At 35.0% G+C, this 21,962-nt stretch overlaps 1 protein-coding gene across 5 annotated transcripts in view; it reads right to left on the bottom strand.

The window, feature by feature from the left end:
- Positions 1–21,962, bottom strand: part of LOC105052597 (uncharacterized) — a 58,168-nt gene that overhangs the window by 15,538 nt on the left and 20,668 nt on the right. For 3 of the 5 annotated variants that reach the window (XM_010933453.3, XM_073244503.1, XM_073244502.1), the window contains exons 2-17: positions 19,672–19,752; positions 13,750–13,849; positions 13,543–13,627; positions 13,387–13,436; positions 13,254–13,319; positions 10,260–10,339; positions 8,591–8,650; positions 7,112–7,211; positions 6,944–7,021; positions 5,443–5,510; positions 5,301–5,369; positions 5,139–5,216; positions 4,950–5,045; positions 3,403–3,473; positions 1,556–1,633; positions 1,334–1,427 (exon numbers count right to left, since the gene is read on the bottom strand). In XM_010933453.3, coding sequence (XP_010931755.1) covers positions 1,334–1,427; positions 1,556–1,633; positions 3,403–3,473; positions 4,950–5,045; positions 5,139–5,216; positions 5,301–5,369; positions 5,443–5,510; positions 6,944–7,021; positions 7,112–7,211; positions 8,591–8,650; positions 10,260–10,339; positions 13,254–13,319; positions 13,387–13,436; positions 13,543–13,627; positions 13,750–13,849; positions 19,672–19,752 — 1,254 coding nt within the window. Of the gene's footprint in view, positions 1–1,333; positions 1,428–1,555; positions 1,634–3,402; positions 3,474–4,949; positions 5,046–5,138; positions 5,217–5,300; positions 5,370–5,442; positions 5,511–6,943; positions 7,022–7,111; positions 7,212–8,590; positions 8,651–8,997; positions 9,124–10,259; positions 10,340–13,253; positions 13,320–13,386; positions 13,437–13,542; positions 13,628–13,749; positions 13,850–19,671; positions 19,753–21,962 lie in introns of those variants that run through there. The other 2 variants (XM_019853344.2, XM_073244504.1) reach the window with 2 other exon arrangements.

Raw genomic sequence — 21,962 nt, forward strand, 5'->3', positions numbered from 1 at the left:
ATTTTATAAGGCCAAGGCATGCATTCAGATCTTAAGTTCTAGCCAAAAAGCTAGAAAGCTACAACTAAGTCTGAAATTAATATAAAACATGTCTAAACCTAAGACCCATTTAACCACAAACTAAATAACAGTGCACTCAAAACTAAAAACTGCTACTGCTTTACTCTGACTCATTGTTAGCAATAGCCTTAGCCTTTTGTCTACCATTTCATGATCACTTATTCAATGAATGCATATAATGACTCAACAAAATCTGGAGAAACATTTGTCCTTTGTCCAAACTGAAAGAAGAAAAACCATTTGATTTAAGAAAATATTAATTTAAAAAAAAATTGAGTCTGGTTGCAAAGTCTGAATAGTAAATAATAGGTATGAATCATAGTTCAAATATTTTTTTCTTGATTTATTCTATATATTCCAAGCTCCAGATACTAGAATAAAAATCTGATGAGGTAGAATCATCTTGATAGAGATGGCAGGCCCATTTTCTGTATTATTAATAGAATCAATTATAACAAGTCACACATTCATATTCCGGAAATGCCAAAACAAATAAAACTAATTCTATTAGTACTTCAAATACATGAACAAAAATTTAAAAAAAAAATCCTGCTGAAATAAATTATGGCAAACCCTTGATTTTAATAGATCTTCCAACATTACTTCCATTATAACAAAATCCAGCCCAAGACTCCTAGTTCTTACATTTAGATGAAACCATATCTTCCACATCAGTAATAAAGATTCCAACCTTTATAGTGGAACAGAGATTTCAAATTCATAAAGAAACTTCCAGGAACATTAAAATTTTGTTCGTTGCAGCATTCTAAACCCAACTGACCCTTCAAGATCCTTTTCCCAATAACCTCCCAGATGCAGCACACATACCCAGATGTAATATCATTTAATGATGTGCACACGCTATGTTACCCATAAAAGCTAAAGATGCTACAGTCTAAATGCTCTCAGAAAGTCTGTCCATGTAACAGGAAGAAATCAGCAAATGAACCTTTGAATGACAGGAGTGGGAGACCAAAGCATGAGAGAGAGATCTGCGGATGCACAGACACCCCAACTCTTGAATAACAACAAAATGCCAATGTCTTAGGAGACACATTTGTGCAGTTAAATGACCAGGTGTTCTGGTACCAGCATATGAAAGACTCCGACTTTGCATATGATTTTCATGCCAAATAAAACAAGTTGGCTATACGTGGTGAAAATTAACATATACACATAAGGCAGCAAGTACACTGCGCACTATGGACAATATACTAATTAACAAAGAAGCATTATCGCTCATGCCAGATCAGACAAATTTAAACTTGCTTACCAAAAGCCCAAGAAGGGAATTTCCTTCTTGTTGAATGACATATGATCTGAGAAGGTTAGGATCTTGGTTTAGGAATAGAATGAGAATATCTGCTCTGCATTAGGAACAAATAGCTGCATTAGCCAGCAAGATGTGCGCAAAAACTAATAAATATAATTGATGAGAAATTTTGAAACACAAGACAACTTTTTGCATGTAATGAAAACAAAGAATACCAATTACCCGGCAGACACAAGCTTCCTATCCTGACTCTGCAACACGTCAGTTATGATGTCAAATATGCCTTCGCCAGCAAGGTCCCTGCAAGTAACAAATACTGTCAAACTGCAAAATGGTAATTCAACCTATGAAACTACCACAAACTATTCTGTACTTTATGATAGATCATCACTTAAATGCACTAGCAGACAAGTAAAAAGATCCAAGTGGACATTTATTAGACTCCATCCACCAAAAACATCTCCCACATATTGCTGCAACCTGATGCAACCCTAGGGTTACTTCTGCATGAAAAAGCAACCAAATTTACATAAGGATATTACAATCCTGTCTAGGAATTTCAGCATACAACACAACCTAATAGAAGTACCAGAATGATTAGATTGAGGTTTACTGGGTTACATAGCACAACAGATAGAAGAATTAGGATTTACTTACTGTTCTGAAGTTTCAAGACAAACCAAAAGCTAAAAAATGGCTTTAAAAAAAAAAAAATCAGAGATCTATCAAGCCTTGAAGCCAGGACGGTTTGTAGGCAGCAAATAACTTAAAGTATATGCATGGAGGATTCAACATCAAGTGCTTAATTAAGTTGAAACAGCAAGTATGTAGTTTGATTCCAGCATAAAAGTGAAATAAAATCAGAAAGCAAGATAATTGGAAAAATAAACTACAAAGAGAAGAAAAAAGATGATGGAAGAGAGAACATCCAGGCCTGCAGAATAAAAGCAAAGACCGGCACCTCCAGTATTTGAGTTCAGAAAGGAAGCAGCACAGTTCAGGATATCTCCCAAATAATTATAGTAGGAGTGGCTATAATAATTTATGTATTGTAATATATTTAGTTGGATCCTATATACCTTGGCCATATGATTCATGTCAAAGTTCCTAGCAATATGGTTAATTAAAATTTACTAAAGGGAACTCTAAAAACTTTTATAAAGAAAGCAATAATTCAACAAAGAGCTTTCCAAACTTTTATATGAGGTCTGTTAGAACCCAAACTTTGCTAGCTATCCTCATTTATCAAACATAACAGGTCTGACACCACCTGAGAACAATCCCAACCTTCATATGTCGCAGAAAGGGATGAAGAAAAATAAAGGCTTGTCCAACACATTTTCCAAGTATCAAGATCAGATAAAATGCTTCTAATAAACTGCTTTTGTTAAATACAGCCATAAATAATCTACTTCAAAAAATCTAAAGAGCGCCAGAAGCACCTCGAGTCAAATTTTGTAGGAAAAGTCAATTGTTTTTTCCAACTAGTTATGTTGTACCATGCTTTTTGGGATCTGACAACCTTCTTTTGAAATAGACAGGGGGATCACCTATCTTGCTTGTCAAATTCCATTACAGACTTTCCATGAGAAGTCAAGATGAGATGCATATTTTGTTATGAAAATAAAATCCTGTTCTTACAGTCAAGTTTTAACCCTGAATCCCCTAAAGCTCCCCAGTCATATTATACCTCAGGTTAGGTTATTATGGTCATAAGATCTGATTAGATGCTAACAGTAACAAATAAAAAAAAAAACAACATCAGATTTATGATCAAGATTTGATGGACATTGTTTAATTTCTATCCAAATTAGCACTTTTTTGGCTAATATTTGATAAGTTGATCACAATAAAATGAAAATAAAAAGCATCCCATTACCTAATCACCAACTAATAAGAATAGCATTATTCATATTTTGTCATGTCATAATATAGTAAACCAGCTAAACAGAGCATCATATGGAAGCCCACCGATAATGTCCTCTTGTACTCGCTAAATGACAGATTTCTCAGGATATAAGCAAGAAAATGGAATCACAATATAAGCAAACAAATCACATATGACCTACCGAAATAGCCGCAATTGCTGTACCATCTGTAAACTTTTACTCAAAGAACAAAATTCATGCAAGAATAATACCTGTTAAAGGATGAGGAATGTACATCAATTAGTCCCTAGGGAAAGGGGCACAAAGAATAAAAGAAGCTACAAAGGTCAAAATTAAGCAGTGCCACGATGTCATGAATAATGAATGCACAAAAACCTTTACATGCTAAAACATACATGATGATCAACTATTATACATACACTACATATTTGTACTTGTAAATTTGTTGCACACACAGTCCTGATTTTGGCATACAAAAAGAAGTGGATTTCAGTGTTTTGTCATTTCCTGAACTTAAGACAACAGTGAAACTTTTTACCATATACCATGCCATACTTGATTAAAAGGACTTACACACAGAACATTAGGGGTGTACAAGGAAACCAACCTGAACCGCTAATTTTGGTTCCGATTGGATCGGTTTTCTCAAATTCAATTTGGTTTCAGTTTAAAAATTTTAGAAACCAAAAAAATCGGCTCAATTTCAGTTTCAGTTTAGAAAAAACCAATTTGAACCAAACCAACCCATGGGTATGTGTACACACACACATATATATAATTAATATTATACATATATATATATAATGTATTATTATACATCAACCGCCATCTGTTCACTTATTTTTTGCCTTAGCTATATTATACATATATATATATAATGTAATATTATACATAAACCGCCATCCGTTCACTTAAATTTTGCCTTAGCTCCACCAGTTTATTGCTTTTACATATTTAGCCTATTTAGCCCATCTCATAAACTGCCCATTTAGCCCACATCCCATAAACTGCCCATTTAGCCCATCCCATAACATGCCTATTTGACATAAACCCCATAACCCACAATCCAATAAACCTAACCAAATCAAACCGAACCGAATCAATTTTTTCGGTTTGGTTTGAACCAGTTTTCCATATGGTCGGTTCAGTTTCAGCTTTAGAAAACCAATTCAAATCGGTTCGGTTTGAAAATTGACCCCAAATCGATCTGAACCAAACCGTGCATGCCCTTACAGAACATACTGCAAAGAGCCTGTTATGCATTTGCTTCACATATTTTCATGTTTATATTGATTGGGATGGTCATGCTTCTTTTCATACAATTTTGTGCATTACATGCTTTGATTTCTGGAAATTTCTAAATCATTTCAGAGAAATGAAATTATTCAATCAAAATAGATGGATGAAATCAATGGAAATACAAATTTGCTCTAAGGCGTTTCTTAGTGCAAAATAATTCAACCAGGAGCTGTTGAAATATTAAAATGAAGATTAAGATGATATAAACAAAATAAACTCAACTCCATTGAGTAAGGACAAAAGGTTTACATGTCCTCATCCCACAAAATAAACTTAATTACACTATTAAGTATAAACCTTGTACTGAGTCTATCCAAATAGCAGCAAAGTCATAATACATGGACAAGAAAACATAATAAAAACCCAAAATCAAAAGCCATAACAATTGTGATAGACATGCAAAGCAGTTACACAGAATATAATGTTACCAATTCCCTTTTTGATTCCGTAGATGTTGAGGTGGACCTCATCCTTGCGAATAGCTCTTGAATAAAAGAAGCATCATCTTTCAACAATGATATAACCTACAACAGAATCATATGTAATATGTTACACAATGGACATGACAGAATCACTAAAAATTAAATCAATGGAAAGGACGAAGTTGAGATTCTCACAGCAGCATTGTTTGCATGAATGATCGAATTAAGACTTGCTATTGTAGCCTCATCCAATATCCTTGGCAAAATAACATCCTAAAGTTGTTCCAATGACAATAAGAACCCATACAAGTGCAAATTCGAGTAAATAATGATAACTTAAGCAAATGTTCTACAGACCTTCACGTAACCAACTCTGTAGGTTTGATGTATCTTTGACAAAACTGAGGAATCTTTAATAGGGATAGCCTGCAAGAAGATAAAACATTTGAAATTTAATAAAATAGATGAAGTAGTCAGTTGCACCTCTCAACTAATCTACCTCTTTAAAAACCACATGCTCTTTCAGAAAAGCACGATGCCGCTGCACCTGAGGGACCTCAGGATCATCTGTTCAAAAGAGCAACATATTGTAAGTGGATAGTTTTTCTAATCATTTAGTTTAGTTAATCAAAAAGAAAAAAAAAACAAAAAGATGCTATAGTTAATGGCATCATAACATAATAATGCCATACAGGCAATATGATACTGGAAACACATTAATCCTGAGCTCAAAATGAAACTCAGATGGTGAGGAAAACACAATCTGGAACCCATTTATTGGGAGGTTAAATGATAAATTAAAGAGAGAACACAAGACAAGACATGTATTTGACTACTAAAATTGGAGACACTATTCAAGAAGATCTACAGCAAATGTTATAGCCCAATATAACTGATCAAATGAACTTTCTGGTTACAGTCACCACCAAGGATGAGGAACAATTAGATAGTTGTAAAATTCTACTTAAGTAATGCAATAATTCAGGTATAAATGGATCCAATAGAACGGCCCATGAAAGCAACCAATGTCTCCCACATCAGACCCAACACATGGACTAATAAATTATCACATCCAACTCGTTCAAATTTGCATATTTCAAATACCTAAGCATCATCTATGTAAAGTCAATCTAAACATGTAGGATATATTAGCGTGTCAAATTTAACGTTAGAGAACTAGAATGTATTATGATTATTATTTATTTATTTCTTATAAGAAGGCACCTAAAACATTAAAAAGAGTAAACAAAGAAGTAGAATATACACCAAGAGTATGCCAAACCATTTGGTGATAATTTTGTTTATTTTAAAAGTCATCCTCAAGAAGCAGTGCAATAAGAGTTCCTCAAAAAGAAATGCTTAACCATATTGGGCATTTTGCTATAATACAGTGCAAACTGCAAACTTATATGTCATCGAGTCCTTTTCCCTATACTTTCCATAGGTCAGTAGCACATATAATGGCATCACAAATGTCATAGATACTTCTAAAAAAATCGACCTCTCATGCAAATTTGCTTTGGCCAACCATTCCAAATTAATGCCACTGTAGACATGACTCAGATTCTCAAGGTAACCCCATTCATACACAAGGGCAAAAAAATCACTGACAGGGACAACCTAACCAGTGACCAAGGCATAGGTTCATAATCCTTGAGTAGATTTAGAAAGGTAGAAACGTGTGAACAAATTAAGGTGATCAAAATGGCAATAATAGGATGATTCAGCCCCAGCTCCACTTTAAAAAAATGGGGGGAAAAAGTTGACCAAGACATTCATAAATCCAAAATAGAAGACAAAATAAGCAAGAAAGCTGGAAATTAATGCCAAATCATGAACAAGATCAAGTGAGCTTAGAGTTGGTTAATTAGCAGCATGCAACGTAGGATCAGGTATTAAAAAAGCATTGCTGTTGCAGACCATCAATAAAATAGCGAAGCATCTGAAATTAACAAAAAGGAAGTAGCAGTAACAAGTAACATAAAATTAAATGAACTTACATTCAAGAGAACCAATAATGTCCAAGATAAATTCATCCCCAAAAATTCTATCAAAGATCTGGGGACTGTTTAATAGAACTGCAAAAGCCAAAAAAAAAAAAAAGTCATTGATGTTACCAAGGGATTAGATATGGAACATAAGCAAGGCACAAGATGACAAGCACTTACTGATCCCCTTGACCAATCTGAAAATCATGTGAAGACCATCCACGTTTTCCAAGTCTTCACACATTCTGAAAAGGTCCAATAGCCTAGGGAAAAATTCTTGCTGCACCAAAAAAAATGTTATTAATAATTGCAAACACAACAAACTAATGTTGTTATGTCATGGCTTTGTTTCTCTCTTTTTTTTACCCCTTTCTTTCTCCAATGCTGTGTTCCTTATGTTATGTGTGTCAAAGATGAGTGTATCTTATACTGGGGTTCCCGTGCAAACAGTACTCTACATGAGAATGTAATCATATCTCATATAACTCATTTGACTAGCTCAGAGAAGTTCCTGATTATAAGATTTTCCAGTAAAGATGTTACTATGATTATTTCTTGCATACAACCTCCCAACTTTTGACAGCTTTTTAGAAATAAAGAGTCGGTCACTTTCTTATATTTCTTCTCTCTCAGCCACAAAACCTGCCAAACCCATCCTACAACCCCTTCCTGAAGTTCCAAGTCCAACCATCTTTTAACTCCAATGTCCGAAGCCCCAGTTACCTGATGACACTTACAGGCCCTCTTTCTCATTTTGTTGTCTTCTTTTCTCCCTCTCCTATCATATATTACCTGCTTTTCACTTTATTCTGCTGCTTTTGACTGTTGAAGCAAACATTATCAATGGCCAGATCAGCTCAATTATGGTCACTTATATAGTCAATAATGGACCACCACAGATATAGTAAGTCTAAACAATGTGGCCATTAAATTTCTATTGTGACTTCAATATGTTTAACTATTGTTGCTTCTTGAGTTTGGGAAACAATATATAACCAAGATAAATGATTTACTTGACTTGCATAGGCCCAGCATCCCAGAGTACATAATCTGAATGACATATATGAAGTTCGCGTACACTATCATGCAAATGACTAGACCGTAAGTCATGAAGAAGGAATTCATGATAACATGGTACACCAGAGGCCACCGCACAAAAGATAAGAGGAGGCAATAAAAGGTATTATTTTCATTCAGCATCCTTATTGCAGCCTAACAACCACACGTGATAATTCATATGCAACGACAGAATGGGCAAGATAAAAAGCATTGAGGCCCAAAAAAATAAAATGTGTAAAGTACCTAATTGAAGAATGTGTTCAAGTGCTGACTAGATTAAACAAATTTCCTAAGACAATTATCAGGACGTGCATGCTTTCTTAAAATTAAAATGTAAAATCCTACTTTGCTTGGTCTATTGTGGTCTGTTGTATCTCCACTTCAAGTGACAATGAAAACCTCTCTAGGACATATCTTAACGAAAGAAACTAGCTATTTACATGCAGTGATTGGCATAAAACCATTTATAGCAGAAACAAATCAGATAAAAAAACAGATCCATGGAACACATTCTGAAAGATTGACGATTAATTTTCCAACTGACGATTGCAGAAATTCTAACTAGGCAACTAGATCAATAAAGGTCAGCGAGATGCTTACATCTTGTAATATTAATTCCGCTACACGCATCTGATCTGTAATGCCACATTCTAGTACCGTCTGCATGTCAGAATCAACCAACTTAGCACTATTAGGGTTCCAATGACAGACAAGAAGCACAAGGAAAGAAGATTTGGCACATTAAATAAAAAATAATTTTCGTTCCAAATCATAGCTAGAGAATTAAAAGTATTAACTCGAAGAGCTTGACAAAATATGACCACAAATTTTAGAATTTCCGCATATACATGAACATACAGAAAGATATAATAAATGAAACAACAATAAAGTAATGTCAACACATAGAACTGATAGGGATATAGAATTAACAATAGGAATATAGAATTAGCAAGCACCCATTTAGTCATTTCAGTTAGCCCCGGTAATTGAAGGACTGCAAAAATTACCATAACTCAATAACATGGCCCAATCACTTAGCTAATGAACAAGTTTGGATCTGGAAAATCAAGGCCCGATATTTTGCCTCAGGTTGAGTCCTGCATATCACAGAAAATTTTACCTTGATTCCTCTTTGAACTTCAGAAGAATCCAACCTGAAAATTCAAAAGACCAAACATATATGGGTAGGAAAGATGAAGGTAAACAGCAGGTCAAGGATTTTGGTCAAAAAGACTGAGGAGAAGAGGGAGAAACAAGTTAGATGAGATCAAGGAGATAAGAGCTCAACAAACTTTCCACTTTGAAGGACTTGAAGTGTGCTCAATTTTAAATCAACAGAGCTAGATAATAATTAAAAAAACTGATCTTTGAGCAGCATTATGCATAATTGCATATATTGTTGTAACAGCACTGACATAAAGTTGACCCAAGGAGAAGCACTTTTGAAACATTATTGGTTTAAATGACGGTTGATATCGCTTATGGAGAATGGAGATGAGACAAAAATAATAAAGATGACCTAGCATGTCATTCATGTATATATTCCCTTGTTCAACCTATCAATAAGGTGGAACCAAAAGTTCGTACATTAAGTTTGACATGGGTCTTGATATATTTTATGTACAAAGCTAACCCTCCAAACAACATACTCCTAAAATAGGCACATATAAATTTTGTATAGTTGACACACACAATAACATGGCCCAATTTGGCTGGCATATATTTGATAAATTGATGAGGTTTGATCCTTGTATCATTGTTTTCATAAATCTACAATGTGTAATAATACCCTAGTAGTTACCATGATTGACTGGTACATATTTCCATTTGATTATCTAGATGAAAGGCATTATCATGGTTATGTTACACCTTTAACAAGGTATCGTACGACCCATGTATTAAGGTAATAAGATTGTGGATCTCAAAAACACCATGGACTATGACTTCCCAAGAAAAAAACAGCATACACGTCTTGGACAAGTAGAAGGCATATTTACAGAAAAGCAACTCTGAAACCTAAGACTCAAATAAAACAGAACAGCAAAAATCAGAGTGTAATGTTTTTAGAAATGCAAAGTATACATGATATTATATTTGAATCAATTAAGGAGCAAAACTCAAGCAGAAATAGAAAATACACCAGATGACTGAAAATAATAGCAGGAATAGTGCACATGCTGAACTATAAATGAAACACGGCAGAGTATTATGAAGTAGCATAATCAAAAATGAAAATCATTAAAGCATTTTCTTGCATATCGTTCAAAACCTTTAAAATTAAAGGGAGACTCGATAATTCAATGGATGGGAGCTCTCTCAATTCGCTGTTAACAGCACGAAATGATTCATCTACAAAATAACAAAAACGATTCTGTTAATGCAACTGTAGTAGTCAATGTCCACTCTACAAATACAAGAGATGTAAAACAAAGGTAAGGTGGAAAAAAACACTCGTCACAAACTAAATTAAACAGTAATCAGGCACAAAGCAAACTATTTAATCAAATGCTGTAAGCTCTATGGTGCATGACATAAAGCATGGTGGATCATAATATACTAAGCCAGAGCACCTATTAAAACTTTAAGCATGTGGTACAAACTAGAAATTTCATTGACAGCATGAACTCAATTGATAAACCAATTTGGAACTTACATAACTTGATATTGCCAAAACATTACTACCAGAAAGCAGTAATGATACATCAAGCTTCCATACCTCACACCAAGAAAGAACAAAAAGATGTAAAGATCCAGCCATATCCAACTACATCAGGTTGAACAATTTCTTAAAACATGTTTTTCATGGATGTCAAACCTAACACAAGCAAAGCATTACCAAATAGGACTGATGCTAAAAATAATGAAGCTATAACTTGACTCATTAATCTTAAAAACAAGTTAGCATGCATTCCAGAATAACACAGAAAGCAACTTCAAATTATTATTTGTTATAGTTATAGACTAGGATGGATTAGTTCTTTCAAAACTTTACAAATGAAATTGTTAAAAAGACCTTTAATGACTCACTACAAAGATTAAAAAACATCACCATAATACCAATATTAGAACTCAAATCTTTTGAACAATAAGATTTATTAATTTTTCAAAGTTACTAGTCTAGAATTGCCTTGTTTTAACAGAATAGCTGTTCATTCATAGAGAAGCATGTATGATAAATTTTCTGAAATGGCTTCTCGAGAGTCTAGCAGATTTTTCACAGCAACTTGACCAGCAATTACACAGGGTTAAGCTCGAACCATCCTAACACTTAATATTATATATATTATCTATATAATGTAATATATTGTTATACATTATACTTTATATAATATGATATAACATAATATAATATAATTATCATATAATATGTTATTATTATAATACAACATATTATTATAGTAATATATTATATTTTAATATAATATTTTATTTTATTTTATTTTACTAAATATTTTATAACATATAATATCATAATATAATATATATATTATCATATAAAATATAATATCATAATATAATATAATATATATTATCTACATTATTTTTATATAATATAATATGTTATATTGTTATTATATATCATAATATTTATATAATAAAGGGCATTATGGGAAATATGGATAGATCTTAGTACCTTACCTAGAAAAGTAGTGATGTAAGAGAACATAGGAGTAGATTGCAAAGACATTTTCCCATGCATAAAAAAACATAGGTAAATCATTTTTTTGTCTAAATATTGCCCAGCAAATACTTATCCAGAAAAATACAGATTCCTGGATAAGTTTTTTACCCTCCAAAGAATGAGCCCAAAAGGACGGTCTAGTGCATGAGGCTCCTACCATATGCAGCCTTACCCCTATGTGAGGAGAAACTATTTTTGGTGTTTTGAGCTAGTGACACATGGGTCATAATGGAGCAACCTTAACATTATGCCTAGGCTCCCCTCTTAATCAAATGATTTGCATCCTTACCCAAAAAATAAATAAATAAATGCTTTACACATCTTGGAAAAACACACCACATAGTGTGCCTAATTCAAGTTCCAACTTGTTGTCCTCACCTCCAAGACAGTTTGCTTATGCTAGCTTCATCCATTAGTGCAATATAAAATTGAAAATATATGCACGACTTCTAAGTGACTTCCTTGTGCATCTATCATACTTAAATATTATCATTTCTTATGGTTCTTGGCAACAAATAATCTGTCTTTGCCAATGTCAACTCATGCACCTATTTTTCCTACTAGAAGTTAGCATAAATCTTCTAATGCTTGCTAGAATAGGGAACTAATGCAAAAGCAGCAGCAAGATTACGTTCAATGAAGCAAACAAGTTCCACCATATCAACAATCACCATTGGATTAGCAATCTACTTATCGCAGCTTTTAACAAACCTAAATGGGCAGCAACTAGCAGCTTGGATTAGAATGCAAGAGCAAAGAAGCTGACCTCCATTATAAGACCTAAATGATGGTGGATCTGATGGCACCCAGAATATTATACATAAAAAATGATATCAAACATGATAAGCAATGAAAATACACCTTGTAACTAGTGATTACTTGTTCTTAAGCAAGTTTGGGATCTGTCTTAAAAATAATGTCCATTTTAAATATTCATATAAAATTGAAAAAGGATAAGTGACATGGGTTGAAGGCCGGAATGATCCAGTTTAGAAACAAAAGAAAAAATGTAGCTGAAGGATTACTCAGAAGCATCAAGTTGTACCATGGAATACGTAAAAATATTCCAGCTTCAAAGCAGGAAAGATAAGCACTTATGTTCGCTTTCAGGTTTTGCTCATTGATCTGTCCCCATCATTTCTGCTCATGCCTTTTGTTCATGTCATGAACTGATAATCCAAGGTCATTTCAAAATTGGCTTCCCAAGTTACTAATGACAGTTTGACAGTTATATGCAGCACAAAACCAGGCACAACCAGAGGTTATTCTCAACTTGGGGCCATCTAGTAACCAGTGGCCTTAGTTTACTTTACCGACAGTATTATGCCTTCCATGACACTAGGACAGTCAACCGATTGGCAGATTAGTAACATAATTTGCAAGGAAAAACTTGCTAGTCCAAAATATTCCTATTTGATGATCAAGTTTATCATACTTATTTATATACTATATTTTTACTAGGATTTAGATTTTCTTAATGAATTTTCCCATCTGTGATACATACGTGATTCAAACAACAAGCAGATCACAGCACAAAAATACAAGCAATACTGAAAGACCAACTGCAGGGGTAAAAGTTACCATTTGACTGCAAAGCATTAGTAGCTTCTAGAGATTCCATTGCTGGATGAGGGCCGATCTCGAGATCTTTAAAAGAAATAAGTCATAAAAAGAGTGCATAACAGACAAAAGAACAAATGAAACAAATACTTACTTCCTAGACTACTAAAATGCAAGTTTCTTTGTACGCCACATATATGGTCCCTATAACAAACCATGACAATATGTATTAGTGAATTCACAGGAAATAAAGCAAATGTCAAACCAAGAACCTACTAATGAAGAAGACAATAGAGAGGGAATTGAAAACCATATATAGGAGCATCCCGTAGCCTCCTGAAAGCTCAATGCCAATTCCGTAGCTAGTTCAGGATCTCTCCATGAGATGATTGTGTCTTAAAAAAATGAAATATAACATATATGTAAGTCACCAATTACCACATTCTAAAAAACTTTAAAAAAAAAAAAAAGAGAGAGCTGGCCGGCTTGGAAAATGCAAAGCAAAAGGTGCCTGCACCTTCTTGTCTTCTGTAGATGTCATTCGAGGAGATGCGGTGCACAAGTAATGTATCACTATCCTCTTCATCAATCACAATCAAACCAAGATCCTCTGAACTCTGCAAATCACACAATCAACATACAATGAGTTATGGAATGGGTAAAAATAAAGTAACTTCCATTTACCAAAACCCTGCAAAAAAAATACCAAAAGTCATCATGAGTAAAAGAATATATATTGTTAGAGTTGATTCCCTGACAAAGACCTGATCTAGTACAGGAGATTCATTTGGTAAAAATACATGTTTGTTTCTTCTGTTCATACTTTCTTGTTTCTTCTGTCCACAAGAAATCATAGAAACCGCGGTTTATTGCTTTGGGCAATAATGAGAGAACTAAGGGTGCAACTTAATTTTCATAATTGTTATTAACATGAGACACAAAACGCTGGGATGCACTGCCCGACTACGGAGATCAGATCAGAAAGAATGCTCAGACAGTAAAATCCAGTGTTGGTGATTTAACAGAAGAAAATTGACAATATTATTCTAACAACTATCAATATAAAGTAAAATTAGATCTTGCAAAATGGTTTTTTTTTTTTTTTTTGGAGAGAGAATTCCCTGGTATCCAATCAATTCTAGGACTCAATGGAGACAAGACAAATGCAAATATTAAGCAATCGCATAGAGTGGTTAACCTTAAAATAATAACATTTTCATCTCAAATAGTTTAAGTATTATTTTCTTATATCACTTACAATTTAGTTCCATTAGTTTCATTAATTAAGAGTTACATAGCCTATATCATAGAACTAGGGGTGCAATCAGTCAAGCCACTCACGAGCTACTCTAGCTCAACTCGGGTCCAAGCTCAACTCGACTTGGCTGATATCAAGCTCGAGTGGCTTGATTAGTTTTTCGAGTCGAGCTCGAGTAACGGAATACTCGACTTGAAGGCTCGCAAGCCTCCTCGAATATTTATATATAACTTATATTTTAAATTTTCTATATATATATATGTATATATATATATATATATGTATGTATATATATATATATGTATGTATGTATATATATATATATGTATTTATATATATATATATATGTATGTATATATATATATATATATATATATATATATATAAAGCTATCTTACTTTCTACTTCTAACCAAGTGATTAACCACTTAACCAGTAAACACCCAAGTCCTGAGTCCCCCAAGTCCTCACTCCTCCCAACAAGTCCCGACTCCCAAGTTTTTAACAAGTTTACGGTTTCCTCTCTGTTTCTTATATCACCGCTCCTAGCCACCTCGCCATGCTCATACATCTACTGCTCAGCACCGTCAATGTCCCCTCCACTCACAGCCTCACCTTCAATCACCTCTATTTTCGACACCACTTGCCGCTGTATGAGGTGGATCATTACCTCTCCCGTTTCCCCTCCTTGAGGCTGCTGCTCAGCACCATCAACAACCATCCCCTCATCATCAGTCCGCATGGCAGCACTGCTCCTCCCCTCTTTTGAGGTCACCTTGCACTGCCATCAAGAGCCCCTTCCATCCCCTCCATGAGGTTACTGCTCACCGCCATGAACAGCCCCTCCCCTTCCCTATGTGACCATGGTTGCTCACCACCGTCAAAAGCCCTCCCCTCCACAGCACCACCCCTCTGTCTGAAGCCGCTGCTCACCAACGTCGAGAGCCCCTCCCCTCCCCTCCTGGAGGCTGGCTCTTCTTCTCTGCCTACAGGCCCTTGTTATGTCCTTTCATGTCCTTGTTATATCCTTTGGTGAGATAAAACTGACTGTCTTCACGTTATGCTAGATAGTAGGAAGTCCTTGTGCATGAAAAATTACTGTAAATGCTTTAAGGTTGTCTTTTTTATCAGTTTTATTCGTTGCATGATTTACTTTTATGCTTGAGTTGTTCAGTTAAATGTATGTCGATCTAGTGTTTTGGTTTATTATTCCCATCTCATAGGCTCATATTGGATGCTCCTCTGTATGCTGATGTGAAGAAGACCATAAGAATACTTTGGGCATGAAAGAAGGTAAAACATTTTCTCAAGTATTATATATTTTTGCTCGCTCAACTCTCAAATATCAGTTTCTCATCCTGTCTTGACTAAAATGGATAGGTGACTTATTACAGAAGATGTTGATCAATTACACAAACCCTTTTTCCTGCTTTTCTTGAAGATGACATCAAGCTGCTTGTGTATGCTGGGGATTTTAATCCCTTATTCACCTGGCTTGGTAAGGCTATAGAAACCAGATTCATAACTTTATAATCTCTTTTGATACTAAAAAGTGATGAGTGACAAAAGTCTACATAACTTTTGGCTTTGGACTGTGCTACATTTACAAGTATTGTGCTAAAAGTAGTAGGTGTTACTCTTAATTTTTCTGCTCAAGGCTCATTTTCCAGGAATATATATGGCTGAAACTTCTGGCTTTTACTTATGCTCTCATTTTCTGTAGGTTCATTCATGTTTTCTAGGGGTGTGGATGTTACAATCTCAGTGCTAAAAAAGATGTCATGGATATATTTGCAACTAAAACGACATGTTTATACCCAGCCACAGTAGAAACTAATGATCATCTTCTCCTTAAGTGCCGAGTTCACACACAAGGATATCATGACGAGATGGACTGGTCGATAGGATTTTTGAGATGGGTGGGTTTGATTGCTCTCAGTGGCTTTCAGATGATGAGGATAATTTCAATTGTCATAGAGAAGATAATGTGCAAGCAGTGTTTGATCTTAACATTTGAACCATACATTTGTATTAAAAGATGTAAGTGACCAGCACACAAGCAGGTAAGTCTGGATCCATTGAATTTGCATGTGATAATCTTTCCTGGGCTACAAATAACCACATTTGCTTCTTGAAGAGGGGTATATAGCTTATTTGTCTTTCTATCTTTTGATAATTAGACTGCAAATTACATATATGTTCATCAAAATTGCACTAGCTGATTTGCTGCTTTATGAAAATTCTTGCTTTTTCCAGTTTGTGTTGCATGGATACAGGTGTCTGGCACATACTATTTTCTCCATTTTTAAAATTTTAGAAGAACGACTCAAAATTTTGAATCCAATGTTATGTTTCATAGTTTTATAATATTCTAACTTTGGTTTTACTCCACAGACCATGTGGATGCACAAAAACTGAAAAAAAAAAAAAAAAAAAAAAAACTACTTGAAAAATAGGGAACAACCGAACACAAAAACATTTAATTATTTAAATCATTTACACATCATGAATAATAGTCAAGCTATCGTTCATTTTGTATAAAAGTTAAACTATTCTTCCTTAGAACACTATGCTCCCTGCCTTATTTTTATCATATTTTTTAATAATTAATGAGTAGGCCAAAGCTCGAGCTCAAGTATGACTCAGTTGACATTCCAGCTGCATCGAGTCGATCTCAAATATTACCTTTTTCTCATCGAGTCAATCTTGAGCTTGAGATATTAAGGCTCTACTGATCTCGAGCCGAGTTTCGAGCCCGAGTATTTTGAATCGAGTTGAACTCGAGCTTCCAAATACTTAACTCGACTCGACTCGCTTGCGTCCCTACATAGGACTTGCAATACCAGTCTACCTTCACAGTTTCATAAGCCTGTAGAGCAAACTAACTTATTCCAAATCTCTGTCACCATTTTGGCAGGATATGTTCAACCCAAAAGAAAGTCATATGTTCAGCTTCCAGCAACAAGACAGGCCTCACTAAGCCTTCAGCCCAGTAAGCAGCTAGCTCCAGCTTGGGTTAACAAGAAAGAAGGGGGCTGTTTATGCTTTTCGTAATGAATGGGGCTGTTTATGCTAATAGAATGTGCAACCCTAAGGTCCTTCCCCCAGGGTTTACCATTATAAGCAGAGTAGGGGGTCATTCCCTTGGATACTCTCCCAAAAAAAACCACCCTAAAGCTTGGGAGAAAACAAAGGCAAAGGTTCTCATGCAATCAGAAGTACAGGAGCTTAGGGATCAGGCATCAAGTATTAGGAGTACAATGATGGATCATCATCCTTGCAGCTCAAATCAACATGCAAGACAACAATTCCACCATGAAAATTATTTATTCACGCATGCATTACCCACAGAAACATATTTGCTGCATCCCAGCACACATGATGTTTTCAACATGGATTAAGCTCCCATGCTGTATAGCACATACATACGATATGTGCAAGCTAAGAAGAGGTTAGAAGGATATGCACCCCTTATCATGTCTATCAGTTCACACCAATCCATGCCCACGCATGCCAATTTGGCATTCCCCTGAACAAACCAACATGGACCAACACACTTACATCTTATCATGAGCATACGCATATGAATGGCATCATATTGAACCAGCCTCTTGTTGTTGGGTTCGGAACATAGTACTTCAATCCCCGGTATTCAAATACTACTCCAAAAAAGGTTTATATGATCATTGACCTTCATGTTTGCTAAAAAGCAAGGTTCACCGTCTCTGTACCAAACCACATATAGGTGCCATCCTATTACGGTGTCGGTTTTTTTAATACGCAGTATGGTACGAGACTACAAGACACATTGAATGTCAGTACAGTACAACAATGCATACCAATTTGGCACCGGTATGGTACGGAATGCACGGTACAATACAATACAATACCAACCGTTACAGTAAAATTGCTGAAAAATTTATAAACGATTTTATTAAAAAATAGTAACAATAGATAGCTAAACAAAGTACTACACATGCTTAACAGCAATAAGAAGCTCATAATACAATCAAATAATTTAAGTGACAAGAAGACCACAATTATATAATATGCATGGTATATGTACGATAAAGAAGCCTAATGCACCAATGATAGTGCCAAAGATGAAGAAGGAAAAGAAAAAGAGAAGCATAGCAAGTTTCAAATTTGAAGGATCGGCCAACTCTAAAAGACTCCTAACCCAAGTCTGCAACCTCATAAGAAACAGTGGCTTCAGTCGAAAAGATACATAAAATAGTTTAGCAGGCATGTCAAACCCATTCTTTTATTGTTTTCTTTAGTCATTCTAGCTTGTAAAAAAGCCTACATTCCCTCATGCATGTGGAAGATTTCTTAAAAGAAGTCTTTTTACGGTAACCATGGGGCAGCAGTTTTGAGATGATCATCCTAACGAGCAAACCATGAATAAATGTTTTCTTTTCAGGTATTGTTCAAATATAAAGTATGATCCCAACATGTTTGGGTCAAGTATATTAGGCATATAAAACAGTAGGAGCTCACCTGCTTATGTATGTTTTCCTCCCTTTTTTTCTCCTATTTTATGACAACTCCATGCTTAAAATAATGGTTCCTTTAACATTAAGTGACAACAACCATGTATTTGGTGGTGACAATTTGATCAGGTTAAATTCACTGGTTAAAGCTTTAAATTCATCACTTGTTTACCCTGAAACATAAAAAATTATGACTCTTTGCTATTTAACATCTCAAGCATATACTATAGTTATTCTTTCATTATCCCATTACCAATGGTTCAACTTTTAAATAACTCCAGGTCGGGGGGGGGGGGGGGGGGGGGGGGGGGTGTGAGTTCCAACAAAAATAGAGTCCTGCTCCTTAAATGGATATCACAAAGATTACTTCAAACCTAAGATCCATTATCTATAACAATACTCCAACAACTCTCATATAGAGTAACTACTAAAATCATTCCTAAATTCCAGTTCTCATACAATTTAATGTTGCTTCACAAACCCATGTCAACCCCCCCCAACCCTTTTTCCCAAAAAAAAAAACTGCTTTCTTTTTCTAACTACCTGACATGATAGTCAATTGCAATGTCACTGAAAGAGAATAAGTTAATTTTTCAGAAACTGCAAGAAAGAATTTAAAAAAAAAAAAAAAGAAAGAAGATAACCATAAATGAGAAAAATGGAAAGAGCAAAGTGTGGAAGGGCTAAACCTCCAAATAATCAACAGAAACATGCCCAGTTCCCTGGTCATCCCATTTGCCGTCGTCATTCAAACGATAAACCTTGACACGCTGAAATATTTTTGTGACTAGAAAGTTAATAATGCCTAATATCCCAGAAGTTGCAATGCAGATATATCAACCAGCAATAAAATAAACAAAAGGGCCAAAGGATCATTACATAACACAGAAAAAAAATTCATAAAACCATATGATTTAGTAATTAAAAAAACTGTCAACAATGGAGCAAAACAAAAAAAAAACAAAAAAAAAAGAGAAAGAAAGAAAGCTAGCAAAGAAATAGAACTAACAAAACTAAATACACATATTAAACTACAATAATAACAATTAAAAAAAAAAGGGACAAATATGTTAGTTAGCAAACTCATACAAGAGAGGTGGGTGATCAAATCAAATTATGAGTCACGAATCCACGTAACTGGAAAAGAATTGGAAGCTGGTTATCAAATGCATCTACTTTGATAACAGTTCCAAGGTTTCAGCAATAAATGCAGAAATGAGCTCCCTTTAGCACATAGGAACATGTGAAATTTCACAACAAAGATCCTTGCTCTAAACTTACTGAAAAATGGAGAACAGAACCTTCCTATTCACCCATATTCAGTTTAACCTTTTTTCTCATGGAAACAAGAAGAGCCGGAGCAATGCAAGAGCATTTTATTGTTACATAAGGTTCAAGAGTCTTTGTGGACATGGCTATGTAATTTTTCATCCATTACTTCAAAGTTCAAACAAATGAAACAAGAAAAGACTCATGCTTTTGTTCATCATGTCAACCCTGTTAGGCAAACTGATGTGTCTTGATTGGCTCGCACCTTCAAAATCAGCTTTACGTACATTACTTAATCTTTTCAAAGGCTTTATATAGCAAATTCATTCTTCGATCATCAAATTCCATGCTTTCTTACTGCTAGTACAACATGACTAAATGCTAGCAAAAACATTTTTCTTGCCTCAAAATCCACTAATTAAGATATTCATATCTCAAACTAAACCTCAGGAGATCCATGTTCATGATAAATAATATACTTGCACAAAATTGAAGAGAACATAACTCCCCATCATGGAATCCACCTTGCCCTAGGTTTGAATCTCATAGCTTATCTGACCACATGCACCGATGCAATCCCTTATAGCTTAAGCACCAAGCCTTCTATAAACTGATTGCAAATTCAAACCAAATCCTTGGTAACTTTGCACTGAAATTTTTTTTTCAATCGGTAACTTGTAACAATGTTCAACCCAAGGTTCTAAATATCGTGGGACGAGGCCGTCCCAATTTTTCTATGAAACGGGATGCGCCGCCATCCCATCCCGACACTTGGGACAGAGAATATCCAAGACGTCCCAATTGGGATGCTGGGATGCTAATAGGATAGCTCTGTCCTGACACATAGGATGGTATCCTGTCCCGATATCCCGCAGAACGTCCCGTTAGGACCTGAATCCTTAGTTCAGCCATGGATTCCCATATTGCCCCATACAGGGGATACCGTACTGTATTCAATGGGAACAGCATGAAACTCAAGTAAAAACGCATACAGCCCTGCACTGAGACACACCGAGGTGTGAACCAACCCATACTGAGGCACCCTAAGATAAAAAATGAGAAAAATGGTCAAAGGACTGCTTTGGTATAGGGTATGTATTGTACCATACTGAACTAATAAGGTACTGATATGATATTCCGTATCGGGATTGCAGATCTTAATTCAACCCATTGCCAATCAAGGTCAAAACTTCCCAACCACAGGGAAGGTTCTACATTCTATACCATCTAATCATATGAAACTTCATTGTGGGATTAAAAAAAAAAAAAAACTTTGATGATGTTGACAATATAGAATGACGGTCCTCATGGCAATCAAATGACTAAAATGTAAAGAGATGTCAGGCTTTGCCTTAATGGAACTTTTTTGGGGGAAGGAAGACAGGTGGAGGTCATTTACATATGAGAAAAATGTGGAATCTTTTATTATTTAAAGCATCTTATTGAGCTTCACCTAAAAACGAAGATATGTCTCAGAAAGTTAGTAGTTCATAGTTCCTATGCATGTCAAGCATTGAGAAAACCCGTCTTCTATGTCATGAACATGCCTTTTGATAGAAAGGCACCCTATAACCCTCGTCCGTTGTCAAACTTCCATAGAAGAGGTTTTGTCACCCTCTCCATCAGTTTGCTTTGCTGTCAATAGACATTAAAATCACTTTATTATTGTTCTCCATACTCATAACATTTTTTCATACAAAAAAAAGTGGGT

The sequence above is a fragment of the Elaeis guineensis genome, chromosome 10 (assembly GCF_000442705.2).
Source record: "Elaeis guineensis isolate ETL-2024a chromosome 10, EG11, whole genome shotgun sequence".
Lineage (NCBI taxonomy): Eukaryota > Viridiplantae > Streptophyta > Magnoliopsida > Arecales > Arecaceae > Elaeis > Elaeis guineensis.